Source organism: Triplophysa rosa, linkage group LG19, assembly GCF_024868665.1.
Source record: "Triplophysa rosa linkage group LG19, Trosa_1v2, whole genome shotgun sequence".
Classification (NCBI taxonomy): domain Eukaryota; kingdom Metazoa; phylum Chordata; class Actinopteri; order Cypriniformes; family Nemacheilidae; genus Triplophysa; species Triplophysa rosa.
This window is the reverse complement of record NC_079908.1, coordinates 160,943-183,263: the sequence shown is the minus strand read 5'-3', so window position 1 is coordinate 183,263 and position 22,321 is coordinate 160,943. Positions and strand designations below refer to the sequence as shown.

The window sequence follows — 22,321 nt, the reverse complement described above, 5'->3', positions numbered from 1 at the left end:
TTCTGACTTTTAAAACGAAGTTGTACCAGACAAAACAGACAAATGAAAAAAATCACTAACACTACTGTTAATTTTCAGTTGTAACATTTTAACAATGTTTTTGCATATTTTTTCAAGTAATTATTTTTGCAAAATTTCAGGTCATACAGAATGTTTCATCTGGGAAAAGATAGATTTTTTTCTAAGACCATGTCTGGTAGTACAGGTGAAGATTATGAGCCATTGCTTATCATTTAAAAACACATTTTTGAGCACCCTCACTAATTTCTGATGCACCCTCAGTGATTTGGTTTTGGAACCGGGCCTGTTTGCATTGTCTGGTGGGAAATAAGTCAAAATTCTCACAATATACTTAGGCATTCCTCTTTGTTTCAACTTTAGAAATAGCTTTTCATGATTTACTCTATCAAAAGCTTTTGATGCATCAATGAAACACAAAAACCCTGATGAATTTTTATCTCTGTCCTTATTAGTGATGCTTTGAAAAAGCATAACTATTGTTATTCGAACATACATACTTCTTATAATTATTCTTGTTCCGCCAAAAGTTTGGCACGCTACTTGTCCCGCAGCTTTTGACGTAGACCCATGAATGAATACATTGTCATGGCTCTGCTTCATTTAGTCATGTTTTTCTTGGTCCTGTAGCAGAGTCATGACAAAGCCTTTGGTTATGTGTGGAGAGAAACATATTATTGTCCTTTTGACAATAATATACGTTCTCTCCAGTGTCTCTTCTCTGTTCCCGCCATCTCGTTTCCTCGTTATCTTTCCCTGAGTGTTTAATTAACCACACCTGCCCCATGTCGTTATCCCTCGTTTGTCTTCCCTTTATATACCCTCATGTTTCTTTGTCCTGTGCTCGTATATTGCATTGTGTTTGTGTTCATGTTCGTGCTCTCAGCCGTGTTCCTGTTCCTTGCCCTGTTCGTGGTTTGTGAGTTTTGTGCCTTGTATTATTTAAGACGTTTGGTCGTGTCCTTTAGTTTAGTTTATTGTTCTTGTTTTCATTTTGCCCCCCGTGGGAAGTCTTTTGTTTTATATTTCTTAGTTCTGTTTTCCCCCATTGTGGGTGTTTTTGTTCTGTTTTTGTTTTTTGTATAATAAATATATCTGTTAACCCTTTCACTGCCTGCCTGCGCTTGGGTTCTTTTGCCAATCCTTGACATACATCACATCGACGGGCCTATTCGGGAATGGTGTGCTATGACTTTTATAAGCGATCGGGTGGAGGGGTGCGATAGGGGGGGCGAAAAACCACCCGAAAAATCCCATTGACTTAACATTGCGCCCAACTTTGAGGGATCGTAGCTCCGAGCGAGGATATCGTAGAAACATGAAAATAATACACGATTTGAAGGGGTTATCAGGCTCTATAAGAACATCACTCACAATGGGGTGTAAGTTGCACCCCTGGGGTGTGAGAGCCTCCCAAAATTTCTGTATACTTATAATGGCGCCCATAGACTCCCATTCAAAACCTAGATACCTATATATTCACGCATTATTTTTTCGCTTTGGACCCATGAATGACTACATCAAATCGAGTGGCCCATTGAGGAATGGTGTGTGATGACTTTTGCAAGCGATCGGGTGGAGGGGGTGCGATAGGGGGGCGTCTGCCCCTCACCACCTCAATTCACATCCATTAATTCCACCCCTCCCTTCTGCTCTACATTGTCTTCTACAGCCTGAAGACCCCACCCCTCCCCCCACTGTCATCTCTACAGTGTCTTTTACGCCTGACATTGTGAGAAGACAGTTGATGTGTCTCCACTCCGGCAAAGCGGCAGGCCCCGATGGTGTATTTCCCGGGGTGCTGAGAGCCTGTACCTCACAGCTGTGTTGAGTACTAAGTCAAGTCTTCAGCCTGAGCCTGCACCTCCAGAGGGTCCCTGTGCTGTGGAAGACGTCTTGCCTAGTTCCTGTGCCGAAGACGCAGTGTCCCAGTGGCCCTCAGGACTACAGACCAGTGGCCCTGACGTCCCACATCATGAAGACCCTTGAGAGGCTCGTCCTGGAGCAGCTAAGGCCTATGGTTGGGCCTTTCACTAATCCATTACAGTTCGCCTACCAGCCCCACTTGGGAGTTGAGGACAGCATCATCTACCTGCTGAACAGAGTCTACACTCACCTGGATAAGCCGGCGAGCACTGTGAGAGTCTTGTTCTTTGACTTCTCCAGTGCTTTTAACACCATCCGTCCGGCTCTTCTGGGTGAGAAGATGGCTGCGATGCAGGTGGAGGCCCCCATCATGTCCTGGATTGTTGACTACCTGACGGGCAGACCACAGTACGTACGCCTACAGAACTGTGTGTCTGACAGGGTTGTCAGCAATACTGGGGTCCCACAGGGGACTGTCCTCTCCCTTCCTCTTCACCCTCTTCACCTCAGACTTCAACTGCTGTACTGAGTCCTGCCATCTTCAGAAGTTTTCTGATGACTCGGCAATAGTTGGCTGCATTGAAAAGGGCGATGAGAGTGAATACAGGACTGTGGTGGGCAACTTTGTCACCTGGAGTGAATTGAACCATCTGCAGCTCAATGTGACAAAGACAAAGGAGCTTAGTGGATCTGAGGAGGGCGAAATTGTCTGTGACCCGTTTCCATTCAGGGAGTCCCTGTGGATAATGTGGAGGAGTATTAGTACCTGGGAGTGTACTTAAATAATAAGTTGGACTGGACCAGAAATGCCGAGGCGGTCTACAAGAAGGGACAAAGTCGACTATTTTTCTTAAGGAGGCTGAGGTCCTTTAACATCTGCCGGACGATGCTGAGGATGTTTTATGAGTCGGTTGTGTCCAGTGTTATCTTCTTCGCTGTCACATGTTGGGGTATTGGGCTGAAGGTCGCAGACTACAACAGACTAAATAAACTGATCAGGAGGGCTGGTGATGTCGTGGGGGAGGAGCTGGACACACTGACAACTGTGGCAGAGAGGAGGATGCTGTTTAGGCTTCAGTCTATCTTGGACAATGTCGCACACCCTCTCTATGACACACTGGCCCAGCTGAGGAGCACCTTTAGCGGAAGACTCCTCTCACCCAGATGCACCACAGAGCGCCACAGGAAATCATTCTTGCCTGTGGTAAATAAACTTTACAATGCCTCCCTTAGAAAGTCAGAATATATATATATATATATATATATACTGTATATATATATATAGTTATATATATTTTTTATATTTATATTTGATCTGAATATATGTTGTTTGTATAATATGTTGTTTGTATATCTGGAGTTCTGGTAACAAAATAATTTCCCTCTGGGATTATTAAAGTATTTCTGATTCTGATTCTGATAAAAAAAATCCCATTGATTTAACATTGCGCCCAACTTTGACGGGTCGTAGCTCCGAGTGAGGATATCGTAGAAACATGATAATAATACACGATTTGAAGAGGCTACCTGGCTCTGTAAGAACATCACTCACAATGGGGTGTAAGTTGTACCCCTGGGGTGTGAGAGCCTCCCAAAATTTCCCGATCACAGGAAGCATGCCCATATAAGGCGTAAAATGTCCGTGTTGAATATCTTAACAGTACAACCACTTAGAGACAAGGGGGTGGGCTCATTTGACTCAGACAACCAAGCAGTGTCACATGATCATTATGAAGATATTAAGCCACGCCCATAGCAACCATTTACAGCAACCTAGCAACCGATCCCATAGACTACCAATATAAAAAGTCCATATGGATATCTTTGCAGAACAGTGTCGTAGAGACGAGGGGGTGGGCTCATTTCATTCAGACAACCAGTCAGTGTCACAGGATCATCTTAAAGCTATTAAGCCACGCCCATAGCAACCATTTACAGCAACCTAGCAACCGATCCCATTGACTCCCATTATCAAAAGTTCATATGGATATCTTTGCAGTACAGTGTCGTAGAGACGAGGGGGTGGGCACGTATTACTCAGGTAACCAATCAGTGGCCCAGGAAGTTCATTAAGCCATGAAGCCATGTCCATAGCAACAAAACATCTTAACTTGGCAACCGTTTAACAACACCTACAGCTCTTCATCAGAACATCATAGAGAGATGGGGGTTGGTTTGTTTCACTTGTGGGTTGAAGCATCATCAGTTGGCATATGCTAAGCCACGCCCATAGCAACCAAACAGGTTAGCCTAGCAACCATTTAGAAAAACCTATATCTCTGTATCAGCACATCTTAAGAGTCATGGGGGTTGGTTAGATTGATTAGTACTTAAAGTGTCATCACCCTAGTGCCGAGTTCTATCTATCTATGCATAGGAATATCGTAGAGACATGGGAGTTGGTTTGTTTCACTTGTGGCTTGAAGCATCATCAGTTGGCAGATGCCAAGCCACGCCCATAGCAACCAAACACATTAGCCTAGCAACCGTTTAGCAAGACCTATATCTCTGTATCAGCACATCTTAGAGTCATGGGGGTTGGTTAGATTGATTAGTACTTAAAGTGTCATCACCCTAGTGCCGAGTTCCGCGGTTTGCCACGAAAGCATCACTCACAGTTTCTTTAGAAAATGTACTATCTAGTTTAGCCTACTATTTCTTTAAGAGCACATATACACAAGTCAGGGCCATGTTTCGCTTTAAACCCAAACGAGTTAATGATTATTAAGAGAAGTTTATGATGAAACAATATTGTACAAAAATGATATATACCATATTCACATTATAGTAATATTGTTTATTACATGAAGTAATAAACGCGCAAGTAAAATTACACGCGCAATGCTTTTTCTATAGAGGAATTCATTCAAAAATCTTCAAAACTTCAAAACAACACATTTTCCAGAACTTCCCCTAAAGATCTCATAGATCTTACCGACAACACCAAATGATTAGATCAGGGGTGTCCAAGCCTGCTCCTGGAGAGCTGCCGTCCTGAAGACTTCAGCTCCCTCCCACCCCACAGCAGCTCTCCAGGAGCAGGCCTGGACACCCCTGATCTTATAGATAAGAAAATGAAATCATAGAACATAAATAGAAAATGTGTTATTCCATCCTGTAATTGTGACAATTCTAACTGATCTAACTGTCCTGAAGACTTATCAGAGCTGAAGAAACAGCAGGCAGGAGATGATGTGAAGATAGAATAAAATGATCAGTTTATGAAATAATCTCAGTTGTGTTTTGCTACGCAGTCAAACTTCATCTGACCAGAAATACATTCAGCAGGTGTTATAATAAAGCAATAAGCCCCAAGAAGCAGTGGGTTACAAGTGCATTTTATAACAGCTAAGGGCATTGTGGCACGTCGCGAAGCGGAGTGCCTAAAACCCCCTCAGCTGTCGTAAAATGCACTGTAACCCACTGCTTCACACGGCTTATTGCTTTTATAAAACGGTCATTCCATATGCTTAGCAAGGTTTCATAAAATAAAGTAAATAAAATGATATTTAGGCTATGTGGTGCGGTCAGCCGTTATATATTGGGTTATTTTATAACGGCTTAGGACTCTGCTCAGCCAATCAGAATCAAGGACCAGAACTGACCGTTTTATAAAGATGACATACGCGCTGTATTCACTGCATCTGCTCGTGTCTCATATCAAATCACACGTGATCAATCAAAGTCAACAAGACATGAACGCACAGTATTTATTTGCTGGAGGTAACCATTGGTATTTGTTGTGCAAACACTTATTTGAGATGATTATAAAAATGTAAAATGCTACGCATATATAAACAAAAAGAATATAAATGATCTCCTGCTGATGGATGAAGTATCGTACATATCTTAAAGCCATCATTACTGATATATGATGACACAAATCCTGCACTTCCCCATCATTTCACACACTTTCCTGGATCAGACATCATTTCTGGGAAACAAAATCTTTTCTGATTCTGTATTTCCTTACAGAATATAATAACATCAGTGTGAATTCAATCAGTAATAACATTCTACATTTCTATTGCATTGTCTTTCCTCATTTCTACACAATAAAACATGTAAAAACCTTCATGACTATGATTTGGTCTTTCTTAGAACATTTACACTGCTTCAAAAAACTCATTCTTTTCAACATGCTGGCAGAGGCAGATATCTGTGTCTCAGTGCTTTTTCTCGCCAGTCATGATTTTTTTACTAAGGCACACAATATGGTTATAAAAGCTACTTAAAGAGATAGTTCACCCAAAAATAAAACTTCTGTGATCATTTATTTGCCCCTCCAAAAAAAGACATTTTGATAAATGTTTTGTGTTCATACAATGGAAGTCAATGGGGTTCAGTGTTGTTCAACATTCTTGAAAAAATCTTCTTTTGTGTTCTGAAGAATAATGAAACTCATACAAGACTGACATGACATGAGGGTGAATAAATGATGACATCATTCTGTTTTTGGGTGAACTGTCACTTTAAATGTCCTAAGGTGGTTTTCAGACGAATCCGAGTGTTAACCCTGGTGCGTTTGCATTCATCTTCATCTGCATGTCATCAAAAATGTTCACGGCGCATGATAGAAAACGCAAAGTAGGTCTATATTTTGTGTCTTTTATTAATTTGGCGCTATTATGCGCATCAGAGGAAACAACACTTGGGTTTACTGTGTTTCTGCTGATGCAAACAGACTGTTTTCAGGAAATGGCATATTACTGTTCAACTCAGGCTCACTCTCGCTCGAATCTAAGATAAATCATCAACGCTATCATCTCTTAAATCCATCCTAATCAGTTAAAGGCATGCACAGGTCACTTTACTTCCTGAAGAGGTGCGCACACGGGTCCGTGTTGCTTTCACACGCCACAGTTCCAGTGCAACCTCCTTCAGGTGTGCACACAGACTCGCAAGACAGCTTCCACATTAGCCGTTTTAAATGCAATTTTCCTGCCCCGTTCCAAACTAAACTGGTCTAATCCTCGTCTGTGAAACCATCTCCAAATGTCTATAGACAGACAAACAAGTCCTGTAAATATTGCAAATTCTGTAGACTTGTGTTGGGAAAGAAATGGTTTGTTGTGCTGATGGATTGTGGGTGTTTTAGGTGTTTGTGCACTTAGGCCTGAAGGCCCAGAGAGCGAGCGGTGTTCAGCACATCATCCCGTGTCAGATAACAGCCTCACAACTGCCGCAGACCCGTGAAAGACTCTCTGCCGTGCAGCACACGCCAGTTATCAATGAACACAACCTGAACACAAACACAAACAATAAGATATCATATCTCTTTTTTTGTTCAGCATGATGTCACGCGCACACAATGCTCCTGCATACTTTGCCTGGTTTGAGTTTGACCCACATTTCATTCTCTGCTCTTCTCAGTTCTGTGGTCAGATGTCTGTGAGCCGCGTACCAGCGCTGAACCACGTCATGAGGAACCGTGTTAATGGCAGAGCGGTCGTAGTTATTATACCTGCACAGATTGAAAAAGAACAACAGAATGACTTCCATCACCAGGACACGGCTTTTGAGGAAGATCCCTGATGAGATGTTAGTTTCTTACCGAATCATGTAAACCTCATTGTTCCAGGGATAGACGTTGAGCACCGGGCCCATGCCGATCATGTGGTTTCGATGCTCACTGAGCTTCTCGATGTATTCGTGTTTTATGGGCACGCGAGACAGCAGCTCAAAGTTCTCGGGTGTTTGCCGGAGAACTCGGTCAGCAGCGTGAAAACCGTCCACCAGCAGCGTTCTGCCGCCCGTGCCCTCGTGTCTCAAACAGTGAAACACCTGAACGCTTCAGAAAGAAATCACACACTGTAAAAAAAAATACCGTAAAAAAACAGATAAAGTACTGGCAGAAAATGACCAGTACATTCTCCTTTATTTTACGGACATTTCCATTAATGCTAAAATGCAAATGAATGCAGTGCAAAATGTAAAATACAGGTAAAACAACTGTAAAAATGAACACGGAAAATTCCTTCATATTAATACAGTATATTGTGCTCTATTTTTACGGCTTTTTTTTAGAGTGCACACAACATACAGCTCAGTCACGGAACGTCTAACTGAAGATCAGATTCAATGCACAGGTGAAGCGCACTAGAATGAAAAGCAGCTCAGATTATACATGAACAAAGCTCAAGCTTGTCCGTTTCTAAAACACAATGTGATGTGGAGTTTAATGGCAATCCAGCAGAGCAGAGTAAAACTCTCAGGACTGAGATTATTCACTTTCATTTACGTCAACTCTCGTTTTCCTCAGATTTCAGTTCTGATCGAGTCAACTGGGGACAGGTGCACCTCAGCTCAGTCATTGAACCATTGGGTTACCTGTCGGAGGCCATGTTTACACAGTACCTGGTATTTAGATGCCTTTTGCTCCATCGGATCACAAGTGGTGCTTAGTACGTTTTGTCTTTAAACCAAACTTTTAGGTCTTCAGCCGGCAAAGTTCAAACACGCTTCCCATAATGTTCACGTGTTATGTCCGTAGGCGGAGATTAAATTACACTCTATGTTTTAGGTGTCTATTTCTCATAGACTCTCTGGATACATTAAATCAAGTTTCTAATGTTGCTTATATGTCTATGTGGCGTTTTAAATATGCTTTAAGATAAACCATGTGCAAAATCCATATTATTTATTCCATCATTTTACGAAAGACAGTTTAAGAAAATGCAGTTTGTGACGGCCTCCGTTTATGACATCATAACCCTGTAACCAATCACAGATTTGAGCCATAGATATGTAAAGACTTGCCACTAAAAACGATCGCTGCTGTTTCAGCTCTGCTTCTTCAACACGAGCACGTGCTGCTCACACGTCCAATGAGGCATCTACGTACCTATAATCAATGTTCTGAGCTCATGCCATTGAGTCGAGGCGGGGACTCATTTGCTTAATCCATATTCTGCCTATACTATATAGGGAGGCTCAGAGATGACATACAGTATATTTATATGCAAAACCCGGAAGCAAGTTAGCATTTTAGGACTTCCGGTTCCATCGCCCCAAAGTCTATGGGTTTTTTGAATGGGTGTTTGGTAAATCGCCCGAAATAAGTATGTGGTATAAAAAAAACTCTAAATATTTTCACGTTTTAATCTATGACATAAAACACATTTTTTGTTTGACATTGCTAACAAGTTGCTAAAAGTGACTACTTCCTTTGGCGGGGACGTTAGACGTCATCGAGCATATAAAATGTCATGAACGGTGGACAGAGAACCCAGACGCAGACGGGGCTCAAACCTAAAAATACTTTATTTAATGAAAACACAAAACAAAACCCACAATGGGGCAAAACAGGAAATAATAAACAATCAAACAAACCAAAACACTTCCCATGAGGGGGAAATAAACTCAAGGATACAAAAGGGAACTAAACGTGCACTTCCAAAAAAACACTACACTGCAGGAACACGGCAGGGACAAGATTTCTGGAAGAGGGTAACACGACATGTACAAGAAACAATGAACCGCACGGAACAAGAGACGAGAGGCACTTATTTGGGGACAATAACCAATGACAATAATTCAGGGCAGGTGACGGGCAGGTGGCAGGAATTAACACTAAAGGAAAACTAACTAACACTAATGGGACGCTAACGGAGAAACAAGGGGGTGGGGCCAAGAGACGAGACAGGAGGACATGTGGCGCAAAGTCATAACAAACAGCCACGTGTCTCCACACAAGACGTAACACACACACAAGACGTGGTACTGTGATGACCCTGTCCACAAAACTAGGAAACTCTGGACAAGAGGGACAGGGTCATGACATAAAGCTCACAGGTAATAGAACACGGACACAAATCTCTTAAAACGTAGATCCGGATTCATTCACGTGGTAATTACTCACCAGGGAACACATTTTTAATCAAGTTTGAAAGAGTTGTCGGAGGCTTGGTGGTGGTGACGATGATATCGAGCGACCTTAAGTGTAGTCTGTTGATAGCATTGTGTTAGCTTTTTACTTCTGCCAACATGTATTTCGGCTTCATCAGTAACAAATATTGTGTTTATTTGTAAATATTATCTTGATAGACAAAACATGTAAACATCATATACCTTTGTTAAACACAGAGCTTATTTTTTGTGATTTTCCAAATGTCTATGGGAAAAATGCATAGGCTTTCGATCGAGGGAACCAGCGTTCCGCTAACTTCTGGGTTGGCATTCAAAAACACATCATCTCTTTGGCTCCCTATAAAGCAAGGGTATAGAGTTACATTCAAGTCAGTTTAAGGCATGAAGAAATGTGTTCTTTGAACTTACTGTATTTTAATATCCAATAAAGCCGAAATCTTTTACATATTTGATGTTTCTATTGTCAGACATAAAATACTAATTACAGACAAATGTTCATGTCCAGTCAGCAACAATGACAGGTGCTTGTACACGCTGTTTTGTAATCGTTCATTTATTCACTTACAAGTAACTTTAAGCTGCTGTTAGATCATGAAAGGAGAAAGTTAAGGTTTATCCAAAATGACGCTAGTCCTCATTGCTCTCTGAAGGAAAAAAGTCTGTAAACACCACACCACTGGTTTGTGCACGCCTGTGTGTGTATGAGAGCACGCGACGAGAGGCAGATGAATGACAGATGCACGCTGTCATGAATGTGGCAGGAAGAACCCAGATGCAGGCAGGCAATGACGGGGTTAACAAGACAAGATTTTAATTATAAATAAAAGACCGAAACAAAACACCCACGAGGGGGTAAACGACAAGGTGACAAAAATAAAAATACAAACACCAGGACCAAGGCTAACTAAACACTAAACTAGACAATACTTTGACAAAGGCTAACTAAACACTTACTAAGACTGGGGAAACAGGAACACAGCAAACAGGGAATACACGGACCGTAAGGCTAACATCAAAACACTGGTAGCACGACAAACATACAAGTTCACAGTACAATCCAACAGCACAAGACAAAGAAACATGAGGGTATAAATAGGTAAGACAAACGAGGGATAACGACACGGGGCAGGTGTGGGTAATCAAACACTTAGGGAAGGATAACAAGGAAACGAGAGGAATGGGGCCAATGACAAGACACTGGAGAGAACGTATATTATTGTCAAACGGACAATAATATGTTTCTCTCCACACATAACCTAAGGACTCTGCCCCGATCCCACCACACGACTAGAATTTCATAAACAAGACGGTGGGACCGTGACACACGCTTTACAGAATAAGTGGACAAATGTGACTTCCGGAGGACACACCCGAAATCCTGGCCAAGACGTGTTGGGGAAAAAATGGCATGAATGGTCACCCTATACTTGGTGAATCGTCATCACAAAATTGATCTTACAAACTACACTCAGTTTGAAATTAAAGCGAAACTTTGATTTTAAAACAGTTTGTTCGAACATCTCATTACATAAGTATCACTGCACCACTGTATGTTGCTGTGTCTGTGTTGCTTGGCAACCACGTAGTTGTTTTTAAATTATTATCATTAAATTTTCTTTGCATGTTTTTTATGAATTTTATGGAACTGTCACTGATCTACATAAATGACTGGATTGCGCCTAGAACGCTAAACCAACGGCAGGAGGTGAAGCCACCGGAAGTGTTCGCACCGCCATCTTGGTGTCCAACTGACAGAGAGCGCCATTGACTTACAGTCAAAATGACCATCTAACATAACCCCCTTTTCAGCTTATTAGGGGCGGGATACATTTTTAGTTCACATGTGTGTTATAATTGATTGCTACTTCTCATGTTTTTTCCAATGTTTATGTTTATTTTGGGCAGAACAGCGACGTATAGAAATGGTTAAGGTGAGTGTGTATTGCAAACAGTTCTGTTGTAATGTTTAGAAATAAAACTTCATGACTTTAAGAACATACACAGTCTATATTTATCTGTATATAGCAGTGATTCCCAAAGTGGGTGCCACCGAATCTCAGCTTTTTTCCAGTAACAATTAAAAATAATATTTTACATCATATATCTTAAAATATATCAAAAGACCAACATATGAGCATGTCCAAACGAAACTGAAAATACGCGAAAAAACATATATTTCATACATATGTAAAGTTTAAATATATATATATATTTTTTAAATTAATGTGGGACACACGTCCCAGCTGGTTTCAGGATTGCCTGGTCCGAACCCTAGTTTAATTGCTCCCCCTGCCCCCGCTGGACTGCTTTCATATTATTATTTTTTGTGGCTTGTAACGATGACGCAGGAGAATGTGCCAAAATGCATTACATTGCTCGCTTCACTTTTATACACTTTTGTTTGTGAACTGTGAGTTTTGTTTCCAAAGCTTCAGTACATAATGGCACTTTCGTCTATGAATGTACTGCAAATGCTCTTAAGAACGCTGAAGGCGCACAGAAATGAGACGTACAGCTCTCTGCTTGGAGCGCAGTCACGCTCGTCAGAAAAGTGAGTGAAACAAGCACACATTTTACCAAATAATACGTCATTAATAGCGCTTCACTTCCGCGATTTGGTACGATTGCGTTCATATCAGCAACGAAGCGTACTGGAGTTCCCGTGAACTGCACCCAGACCTCCCTTTTTAAGTGGACTCGGGTACACTTCGCAGGTGCGCACCCGGGTTCAGAAGACAGCCTTCACATCAACCAAACGAACCGAACTCTGACCTTAATTGAACCCGGGTGAGCACCAAAAGTTCTAATGTGAAACCGCCAGACTGCGCCGTCAGTGTGTTGTTGCCGTTTTCAACCTCCTACTTGTGTGAGCTAGCGTTCTCATCTCTGGCGTACGTGAAAAACTAAAAAAGGCAGCGCCTGTCAGTGGAGCACAATCCACAATCTACCCCCGTATCAAGAGGCTGTGCTCCCAAAAGCAGGCACATGTATCACATTAAAATACCCATAACACAGTTTCATGCACAGGTATTTTAGTTTCCTTTTTAGGTCGTAAGGTCAAGTTTGAACAAAGCAAATAAGAACCTAAAGAAAAATGTAATGTGAGTTGTTTATTATTATTTAAAGAATTAAGTATCAATCTTTATTCTAATGTGTTTTGTTCCAACGATTTCCACATACAGCAAATGGTTCTTATCAGTCTATAAGATTTGTTTACACGTGTCATCGAGTTGTAAATGACAGATGGTTAATTTAAATGATTTGTTTCACCTCATATATTGTCCGTTGTAATGCATTTGTAATAAATCCATGCAGCTGTTTATACTTCATTTGTTGTTTGCTCATCTGGATTTAATTTTATACTGTATATATGTACGCATGTACATCTAGTTTAATCAGGGTTGGGGTGCCGTGGGAAAAAAACACTACAAGGGGTGCCTTGCTTTCAAAAAGTTTGGGAACCACTGGTATATAGAATAAGCACATTTGTCATATGTTGAGGTGTCTCGCCTGTCAGTTGATTTGTTACATACGCTACTGTCCTGAAGATGAATGTAACTCACTCAGAGAAATAAATAAACATTTACATGCTTAAGACATTTGCATTGTGAGAATGTACTGGGAGCTACGCAGAGCCATTGAAAACAGAGTTGCGACACTCCCATAGACATCCGTTGGAAGAATGAAAACTTGTGTCATGGAGGGCCCTATTCTATGTTCTAGTCCCAAACATTGCACTGAAACCCATTCATTTGTTAGTTTAAATGTAATCAACATAATAATCAGTGCATATAATGTGTTGGTATTTAGTGAACATTGCTGCAAATACAGCTGCTTCCACTGTCTCTCCCGCTGAAACCCATTCAAACAGACTGACAGGTTGGAACTATGGAGAGCTCCATGAACCACGTGACCACGCGACGGTGAGACCAAAGTCTGTTTTCAACAGCTCTGGTGCTACGGATATGGAATGAAAGCAATAATCCCCGTGAAGCCTTGCTTTACAATGACTTTGCGTCGTGTGTAACAACACCTGTTAGCTGTTATAAATGAACTGTACCCGCAGGGCTCCTGGAAATATGACGTATCTGTGTGGCGGTCCAGTGCCAGCTTTGTGTACGCTGTATCTCCTCGAGAAAAATCAGACGTGAAATTCCACATCCGTCCATACATGGTCTCTCTGAAAATAATCATAAAAGAATGCCTTAGATCAGCCGTCTAAACTGGGCCGTCATTATGACAATAAACTTTTATTAATAAGGTCTTTATTCTGTTGAGGTAATGAAAGCCTCAGAGATCAAAAATCTTCTCTTCTGCATGCAAACATTCAAATGAGCATGTAAGAATAAACGATGCTTGATGAACTACATTCCTAATACAAGAAAAAGAGGCAGCAGCATAGACTAAAATGTGGTTTTGTGTTTTGGCAGAAGAAAGCGAGTAAATGATGAGACAGTAGTCATTATACTGTACATGTGTGTGTGTGTTTTCACCTGATCAGGCTCACTCTTTGGGTGACTGTTTCTGTTGCCTCTAGGGTCGCCGGCACGTCTTCCACAAAAGCGATGCCATACAGCAGTAAATGATTGAGGAAGATCTTCAGCTCTTCCTCACAGCTCATGAACTTTTCCCAGCGGGCAGAGGGAACTTGAGCTGATGAGTAGATGTTTGAGTTCCACAGAATACGAGGTTGCACCTCACTTCTCTTCTGGCCCTCGTAGCTGTTCTGAGCGAGCCACGACAAACTGTATCGTGTCACATGACCGTCCGGCCCTAAGCGTCACCAAGAATACACAAATCATTTATGATAACATCATCACTAAACACTTGAGTGTTGAGTTTCATGGCATCCCTCAATGCAATGACGCATTCAAATATTGTTGAGAAAACTGAACAGCAAGAAATGAAGCAACATGCAATCGGAAAGTAAATATGTCAATAATTATTGGGGATTAAAAAAGTTATTAAAAGATTTTCCAATGGCCAATCTGTTCTCCTATAGCGTGTCAACGAATTCAACCACGAGCACGGCAAAACAGATTTGATGCTGTGTCTTCCCCAATCTTTTGTGTACTGACACGAAACTTGGTGTATGTCATCAAGGTCTGGACCTGAGGTGATGTACACCGTTTCGGCAGATCTGAAAAATGTCTATTTTTACTTATAAACTATTGTTTGGTGTAAAATCATGAGTGGTCTTGTGAGGCATGACTCTAGCTGAGATAACTGATACAACATTTACCATCTTCCACCACACCTCCCGTCCACCATGTTGAATTTCATTCAAAACATACTTTTTAAAACAAAATGTGGTATATATAGTCTAGAGACAGTTCTTAAAAGCTTTTTGATTGGTGAAACGGTTCCTCTATGGCAGGAGTCTTCAACTAAAATTGCTTGAGGTCCAGTAAACGAACCCTCCTTACCAGCTGAGGTCCAGACAATTAAATACCTCAAAATATGAATAGATGGTTTTTCATGTCTATACATCTATACAGTATATGCATAACAATGTCTGACAACAATATAATGAAGGAAATTGTGCAAAATGCCCTAATCTCCAAACCTGCACTGAACATAGATTCATTTCAACATGAACAACTTTAAAAGAAAACTAAAGAGCCGTTTTCTGCTGAACTGAGATGAACAAAAACCAGCATCAAGTTGTGACTGATCATCCTCTGATAACATGTCAGCTCTTCTGGTGGCTGGTGAAGCTGAAGGGGGTTTGTTTCATATTTTCTTTTAGTTCATGTCTTTATTTTCCTTCTAAAAGTGTTTCACACGCAGCCTCCATGCACTCTTTTACTATTCCCCATCAGTAAAGGGCTTGTTGTGTTTTCCTAACATCCACTGTGAACATTCATATGCTGGTTGTTGGGCGGTGAGTGAGTGAGGGAGGACCCGTGTAGATCGCTCCTACTGGGCTTTGAGCTCATATATTTGACCTCAGACACTATAAAGAAACGTACCCGCAGCAGTCCATGTCTAGTTTCATAATGCCGTTTAAGGTTTCCACTTTTGACAACCGCAACAGACTCCGAGCTAATGAGACAAACCGGCCTCGTGCATGTCGATGCAGGAAGAATAAATTCATCTCGGAAAACATGGTTTTCAGCGTCAACTTTTCTAACTTTTGAAAAGGACATTGTTTTTCAGTCACTGACAGTTACACATCTGTCTGCGCGCTGTGCAGCGAGTCTGTCTCGGCTCTCGTCACTCGTCGATGTCTGAACGTAGCAACAGTGCCCATATGTTAACTGTCCGTGGCGCCGTAGGACCCAAACTGCTACGGAGCGGCCCTTGATGTGCCTGCTATAAATTTGATTGCATTAGAAAATAATGTTAGGCGTTCATTTATTTATGACGTCAAAATCACATATTAATCTTGAGTACCTATACAGTTTCTATGAAGAGTATTTCGTTTGATCACATTTATAAAGGAGAGATCCTTTATAATCCTCACGCAGTTGGGATGATGGGGTGTTGGGCTTGAAATTGCGAGCATTTTAATCGCATATGCTCCCTAAATTTTACCTGTGTGACCTCAAAATATATTTGAGAGCATTTGTGTGAGGGCACATTTTGTTGTGGTGTGACCTGTTTTGATTACTGTACAGAACACGCTACTGCACAATGTATGTGCGTACTGTGAGCAGAGCTACAGTGACCGGCCCGGCCATTCGACAACGTGATTTTCCATCCTGCAGCACTAACGCTACTTTCCCACTGTTTTTTTATGTAAACACGTGCTAGACGGACAGGTTTTAACGTTCACACTCGTTTCTCGCATCTGCAGCGCCTCGTGAATTTGCACGAGTGTTTACGGCGGTTCCCGCTGCCAGCAGCTCTTAGGTAAATACATTCACAGGCAAACCTCTTCAAAAACAGATCATCTGTCTCTTACGTATGTGCAATGTAAGCATAAAACATGATGTGTTATGTAGTTTGAACTGTTTCTCTGAAGGTTATGGGGGTTCACATTGCCATTGTGATATGATCGCCACCTCTGATAACACCAGCAGTCGAGTACAATGCAAAATCATATAGAGAAAACAGACACAGCTCTTTACCAGCAGATTCTGTGGCCATCTTTAAGAACCGGCTGAAAACACATCTCTTCCGTCAGCACCTGACCCATCAGATCTGACTTCTATCTCTTTTCTACTCTATCTATATAGGAAAACAACTTAGCTCTGTACACTGTAGTAGGCTTTGTGAGACATGTTTTATTGCACTTATGCTTTTTGTTGTCCTGATGTTGACCCAATTGCTTCCATTGTTTACCCAACTTGTAAGTCGCTTTGGATAAAAGCGTCTGCTAAATGACTAAATGTAAATGTACCAAAAGCTGCACCTGTTAAGAGAACAAAGCATATTTTTTGTCAGTTGAGTTTGCGACAAAACATTTTGCAGTATTTACATATTGTTTATTATTACTGCATAATATAATTCATTAAAATAGAAGTTTCATTTGTTTCATAAAGTAACGTACAAGGTGATTTTATAATGACTACATTTTGTGTTTTGTACATTATGCACGTACACGCCAATTGCCAACAAAACACAGACGTATGACTCAGTTTGACTTCCCGCTTACGGTTCATGTCCGGCATCTTTTAGCACTGGGACCGCTCCATCTATCAGTTTCAAACCATCTCCAAATCCAGCGTTATATCCACCGTTTATATAACATCATCACTGAAATGCAGTGAACAAACAGACACACCTAAACTTCTGATGACATCATGTTATTATATTTCGATTTGAATCGCTAGATATGTGAATAGATTTTTTCTCCCACCCCTAGAAGCCAGCACATTTAACAGTGTAAAGAAGTCAGAATGCATGACATAGCATGTTATCCCGATCTTTAATGAATTCAAAGGCCAGCAGACCAAAGGGTCACGTAGCTCTATCTGCATATAACCTTTCTGTATTGACACCAAACGTGGTAAGTTTCATCACACAGCGCACGTCGTCGATAGCAAATATGTCACCAATCCACAGTCCTGAGCAAAGGTAATAAAGTGGGAAGCGGTTACTCTGTAACTAGCCTTGAAATAATATCATGTGAGATCCTCCAGCACCTTTCATAAGAGTCCAAGTTCTCACAGTTTTATCTTTATCTAGGAATCAGATGTCCATCATTGTTGTGTTAAACTTATCTTGACATAATAAGAGTTCACTGTCAGAGAGATGACGCACACACACTGAAGCAACAGAAATCTGAAACTTCACAAACGGCTGAAGTGACTTTGTGCTCCCTTACGAAACTAAAACACGTAAGGGATAATCCACAGCTAGCCGTGCGTTAAGTAAGTAATAATTGACGACGGGCTGTTAAATTATCTAAAGTTAATGCACACCCCGAGGTGGTAATGCGGCCACGACGTGAAGCGGAGTTACACCTCGGGTGTGCATTAACCTTCGATAATTTAACGGCCCGTCGTCAATTATTACTAGAGCGAGAGGAAGACAGACAGTGCACATGCACACGCTTTTGCTTCACTGAGAGTGTAAAGTCAAGTATCTATATTTGATTTGTTTTCGTCGTATTTAACACCCCTGTCGTATAAGAAAAGTATTAAGAGAAAAAAGTGACACGGAGGTTTCTGCGCCAGCTGCGGTTCTCGCAGTGGCATAGAAAGCTTCCTGCTGTGTGTTTTAAGTCCCGTTTACCCATTCCACAGACCAATTTAACATGTTGTTTTTGTTATGTTTGTGCTTCGTGTTTTATCTTTAACCCGCTGATTGTGTCATGTAGTTTGCCGTTACCTTTGATATATGCTTTAGTTTTTCATCTGAACAGTCCTGTACAGTGCTCTCGCCATTGTTGTTCAAATGTTCTTCCTGTCCATAAATATGAATAGTTATTTCTTCTCAGACAATGGAATTTGACTGTCACTTTGTCTGTTGTTAGATACGTATTCACTGGTGGACAGTAGGCTACATTTAAGTTAAACTTGGCGAAGTGATATGGAACTGTAATTCGGTCAGCAGACCTGGAACACCTTCATAGGTGTGCGTTTACCGAAAGTTAATGCATACCCATAGAACGTTTGTCAGCCAATCAGATTGAAGCATTCAACAGCCCCGTGGTATAATAAAGCAATAAGCCGTGTGAAGCAGTGGGTTACAGTGCATTTTATAACAGCTAAGGGCGTTGTGGCACAATGCGAAGCGGAGTCATTAAACCCCCTCAGCTGTTATAAAATGCACTGTAACCCACTGCTTCACACGGCTTATTGCTTTTATAAAACGGTTATTCCATATGCTTAGCAAGGTTTCATAAAATAAAGTAAATAAAATGATATTTAGGCTATGTGGTGCGGTCAGCCGTTATACAGTATATTGGGGTATTTTATAACGGCTTAGAACTCCGCTCAGCCAATCAGAATCAAGGACCAGACCTGACCGTTTTATAAATGGAAATATTCTGGAATATACTGTATATAATCCAATATAATAAATAATACATTTTCATACACTGACACCAGGGGCCTATATTTTTTATATATAAAAAAGGGGGGAACGCAGGGAAGAGATTTTGCGGGCATTCGAAAGACTGTAGAAAGAGCCATGTCTTATGTATTACATCAAATAAAAGGTTTGTGGATTTTAAGTTTAAAAGAAGGATAAAAGTCAGGCAGGAGCTAGGACCTGTGTTAATATTATAAAGACTTTACAGCAGAGACGCGTTAAGACCCGCGGTACTGAGGCTTTTAGCAGAGATACTCACAGATATCTATGAGATACTTTCCAGCAGAGAGACGTTGGAGAGAAAGATGGTCTAAAGATCACCTCCGAGGAGCTTGCTTTGATTCAGATCAGTATGTGAGTAACATACTAACATACCAAGATATGTTGTTGTTGTAATATAAGCTGTGTGACGGAGCAGTTTTCAGCATCATTGTTTATCTGGAACCGCTTTAATATTGTACTCGTCCAGATACTGGAGAGAGAGAGCGAGAGCGCGTTGGAGCTGAATCTGGAGAGCGAGCGAGAGCGCGTTTTACTCTTTTACTCGATGATGAATAAACTTTCAGTTAATCTGCGGGTCACATGCGTTCCGCACCGGAGAGCACGATCCGTACGGATCATCCCGCGATCAGTTTCACCATGATACCGCAGTGGAGAGGAAGAGGAAACGCGCGTTGTAGAGTTGTTTGTCCGTTTAGGGCTGCTGTACAAAACATGGCGGCGAATTCAATGTTTGTAGGGCCGCTCTGTATGTAGATATACACATCTTATTCTAAGGTATTACAAACTTAATGGTTCATTACGTAAGGTCTTTATACACCTCTGAAGAAATAGTTTTGTATATTATATTGCATTTCTGTCAATAGATCCTCCTAAAAACGCCGTATTGTTCCTTTAACAGGGTTACGGAAAGACTGACATGTTGATGAGCATGATGAAATACATGATGTAAATGTGCATCAGTCTCGCACATTTCTGGCTGCGCCTGAGCGTGCATTTCCTTATTTTTCTAAACAGGATTAAAATAAATTGACCAGTGTTGTGCAAGTTACTTCCAAACTGGAATACATTACAGATTACTTGTTACTGTTATTTAAAAGTAATCCCTTACCTTGCAATATTACTGTCTCATAATTGTAATACGTTACATGACTCCTGTATTACTACTGAGTTACTTTCACCAAAATAACTACAGAAGTAGAACTTAACATTCTAAAATAAGTCTTTGTATTTTCAAAATGCAAAATACTTTTTGCCAATCAACCTCTTTAGACTGCTGATTTCTTGAATTAACTAGGCAAAACAAAAACAAAAAATACTAGATTACATGCATTTAAATTCAAAATACTATTACAAAATAATAGTATTTTGTATTTCAAATGGATGTATTTGAAACACTGCCCATCCATGCAGTCTAATAAAGAGGATGATTGGCAAAAAGTATTTCAGTTTGAAACACATTTAACACATTTAAATACGAAATATAATTAATTTTTTTCAAAGGTATTTAAATACAAAATAGTCCCATCCCATCACTGAACTAGATTATATAGAATTCTAGCTAGTCATCATGTAAATGTTATCTTACCTTGTCATTGCTGCTGGTCAGAGGGATCTTGCTAACTAGCTTCCTGAAAGCAGCCCAATGACCCCTCAAAACCCGCCCAAAGTGAATGAAAACTAGCCCAATTATTTTCCGGTGTCAAATCAAAGTCCCTCTCTGTACTGTAGCCTGCCTGTCAGACGCTCGTTCCCCACACTTTTGAGAACGGGTCCGGTCCTGGAGTTGCCATGTATTCATCTCAGTATGAATACACATTAAGAATCTCATCAATTAACATTTATCCTTAGAATATAAATAAACATTTTACTAGCGGTTTTACTTTCGCTTTGCGTGATGTTACATGCGCTCTGTCTCTCTCTCTTTAACGCACCTGCTCTCACGCAGCAGCGGCCGATGCGTTCTCAGGTACCGTAATTTGGCACCGACTGGTTTAATGCGAATCGGTACTCAGTGCCCTTAAAAGTACCGAGTCTGGTACCCAACCCTAGTGATGATGACATCTAACTGCCACCGTAGTTCTTCGAAAGAGGGGTTGAGTGAGCCGATGGTTGCAATTCACAACCTCACCGCTAGATGCCGCTAAATTTCCTACACTAGACCTTTCATATGTGAGCAAAAAAGATAGTTTCCTTGTGAGGGGTGCACTGCACTCACATGTGAGGTAGAGGTGCTGTTCGTCCACTCTGCTCTTTGAGGGTCTGATGTTCAGCTCAATGCTGGCAGTGTCCAGGTTCCGCTGGTTTGTCTTTGAGTTAAAGCATGAAGCTGAACGGCAGTGATCTCTCAGCCACACGTAATCAAAGCGCATGGCAAGACCACCATACTTCAGCTCTGTGAGAACACAAATCTGTCATTCCTTCGTTTATCAATGCCATCAACTTCTACACACGAGAAAAACGGAATATTCCACTGCAGAATAGTGTAGATATGTAACTTGTGTTTGCTAATGCATACGAAAAGTCAAGAGAATGGAGAGGAATAGTGCTGCATTGGAAGAAGTGCATCTCACCCATGCAGTCGTGCAACAGCTGATAGCTGCATGCCTTTCCGCTCGCGCTCTCTGCGTGACTGCCACGCGCTCCCGGACGTACACATCCACGAAGTCTGGTGAACGTCCGCGTGAACCACATGATGATCTATTCTTTACACTTTCTGTTCATATACACAGCAATACATTAATATCCAGCGAATGCGCATAACACACACACACACAGCTGGACCCAGCGTGATGTCTGCCTGAGCCTAATGTCTCTTTCCAGAGGATCCACCCGTATATGAAACCATGTACATTAATAATTAAACTTTAGTCTCGTGTTCGCCATCGTGCTCGTGGGCTCGTGAAGGCGGCGCTCGCGCTCAGAATCACGAACTATATGATGACGGCTGCAGTTAATATTCATGAGCAGGAGCTATAATGCTATTGGAATTGTATGCATAACCTTATGATTATTATGAATTTCGCTCCTGTCATTGGAAAGCTCTTGTCGTGTTAATACATATTAATAAGCCAAAAAACTTCAT

At 41.2% G+C, this 22,321-nt stretch overlaps 1 protein-coding gene across 1 annotated transcript; it reads right to left on the bottom strand.

Moving 5' to 3' along the window:
* Positions 1 to 5,587: 5,587 nt before the first annotated feature.
* On the bottom strand, positions 5,588 to 22,088 carry tmlhe (trimethyllysine hydroxylase, epsilon). The gene is made up of 7 exons (XM_057360957.1): positions 21,810 to 22,088; positions 21,455 to 21,631; positions 14,247 to 14,526; positions 13,814 to 13,933; positions 7,439 to 7,675; positions 7,210 to 7,348; positions 5,588 to 7,126 (listed from the first exon to the last, which is right to left on the bottom strand). The coding sequence occupies exons 1-7, from the start codon at positions 21,928 to 21,930 to the stop codon at positions 7,058 to 7,060; spliced, it is 1,143 nt and encodes a 380-aa protein (XP_057216940.1). The 5' UTR covers positions 21,931 to 22,088; the 3' UTR covers positions 5,588 to 7,057.
* Positions 22,089 to 22,321: the final 233 nt, after the last annotated feature.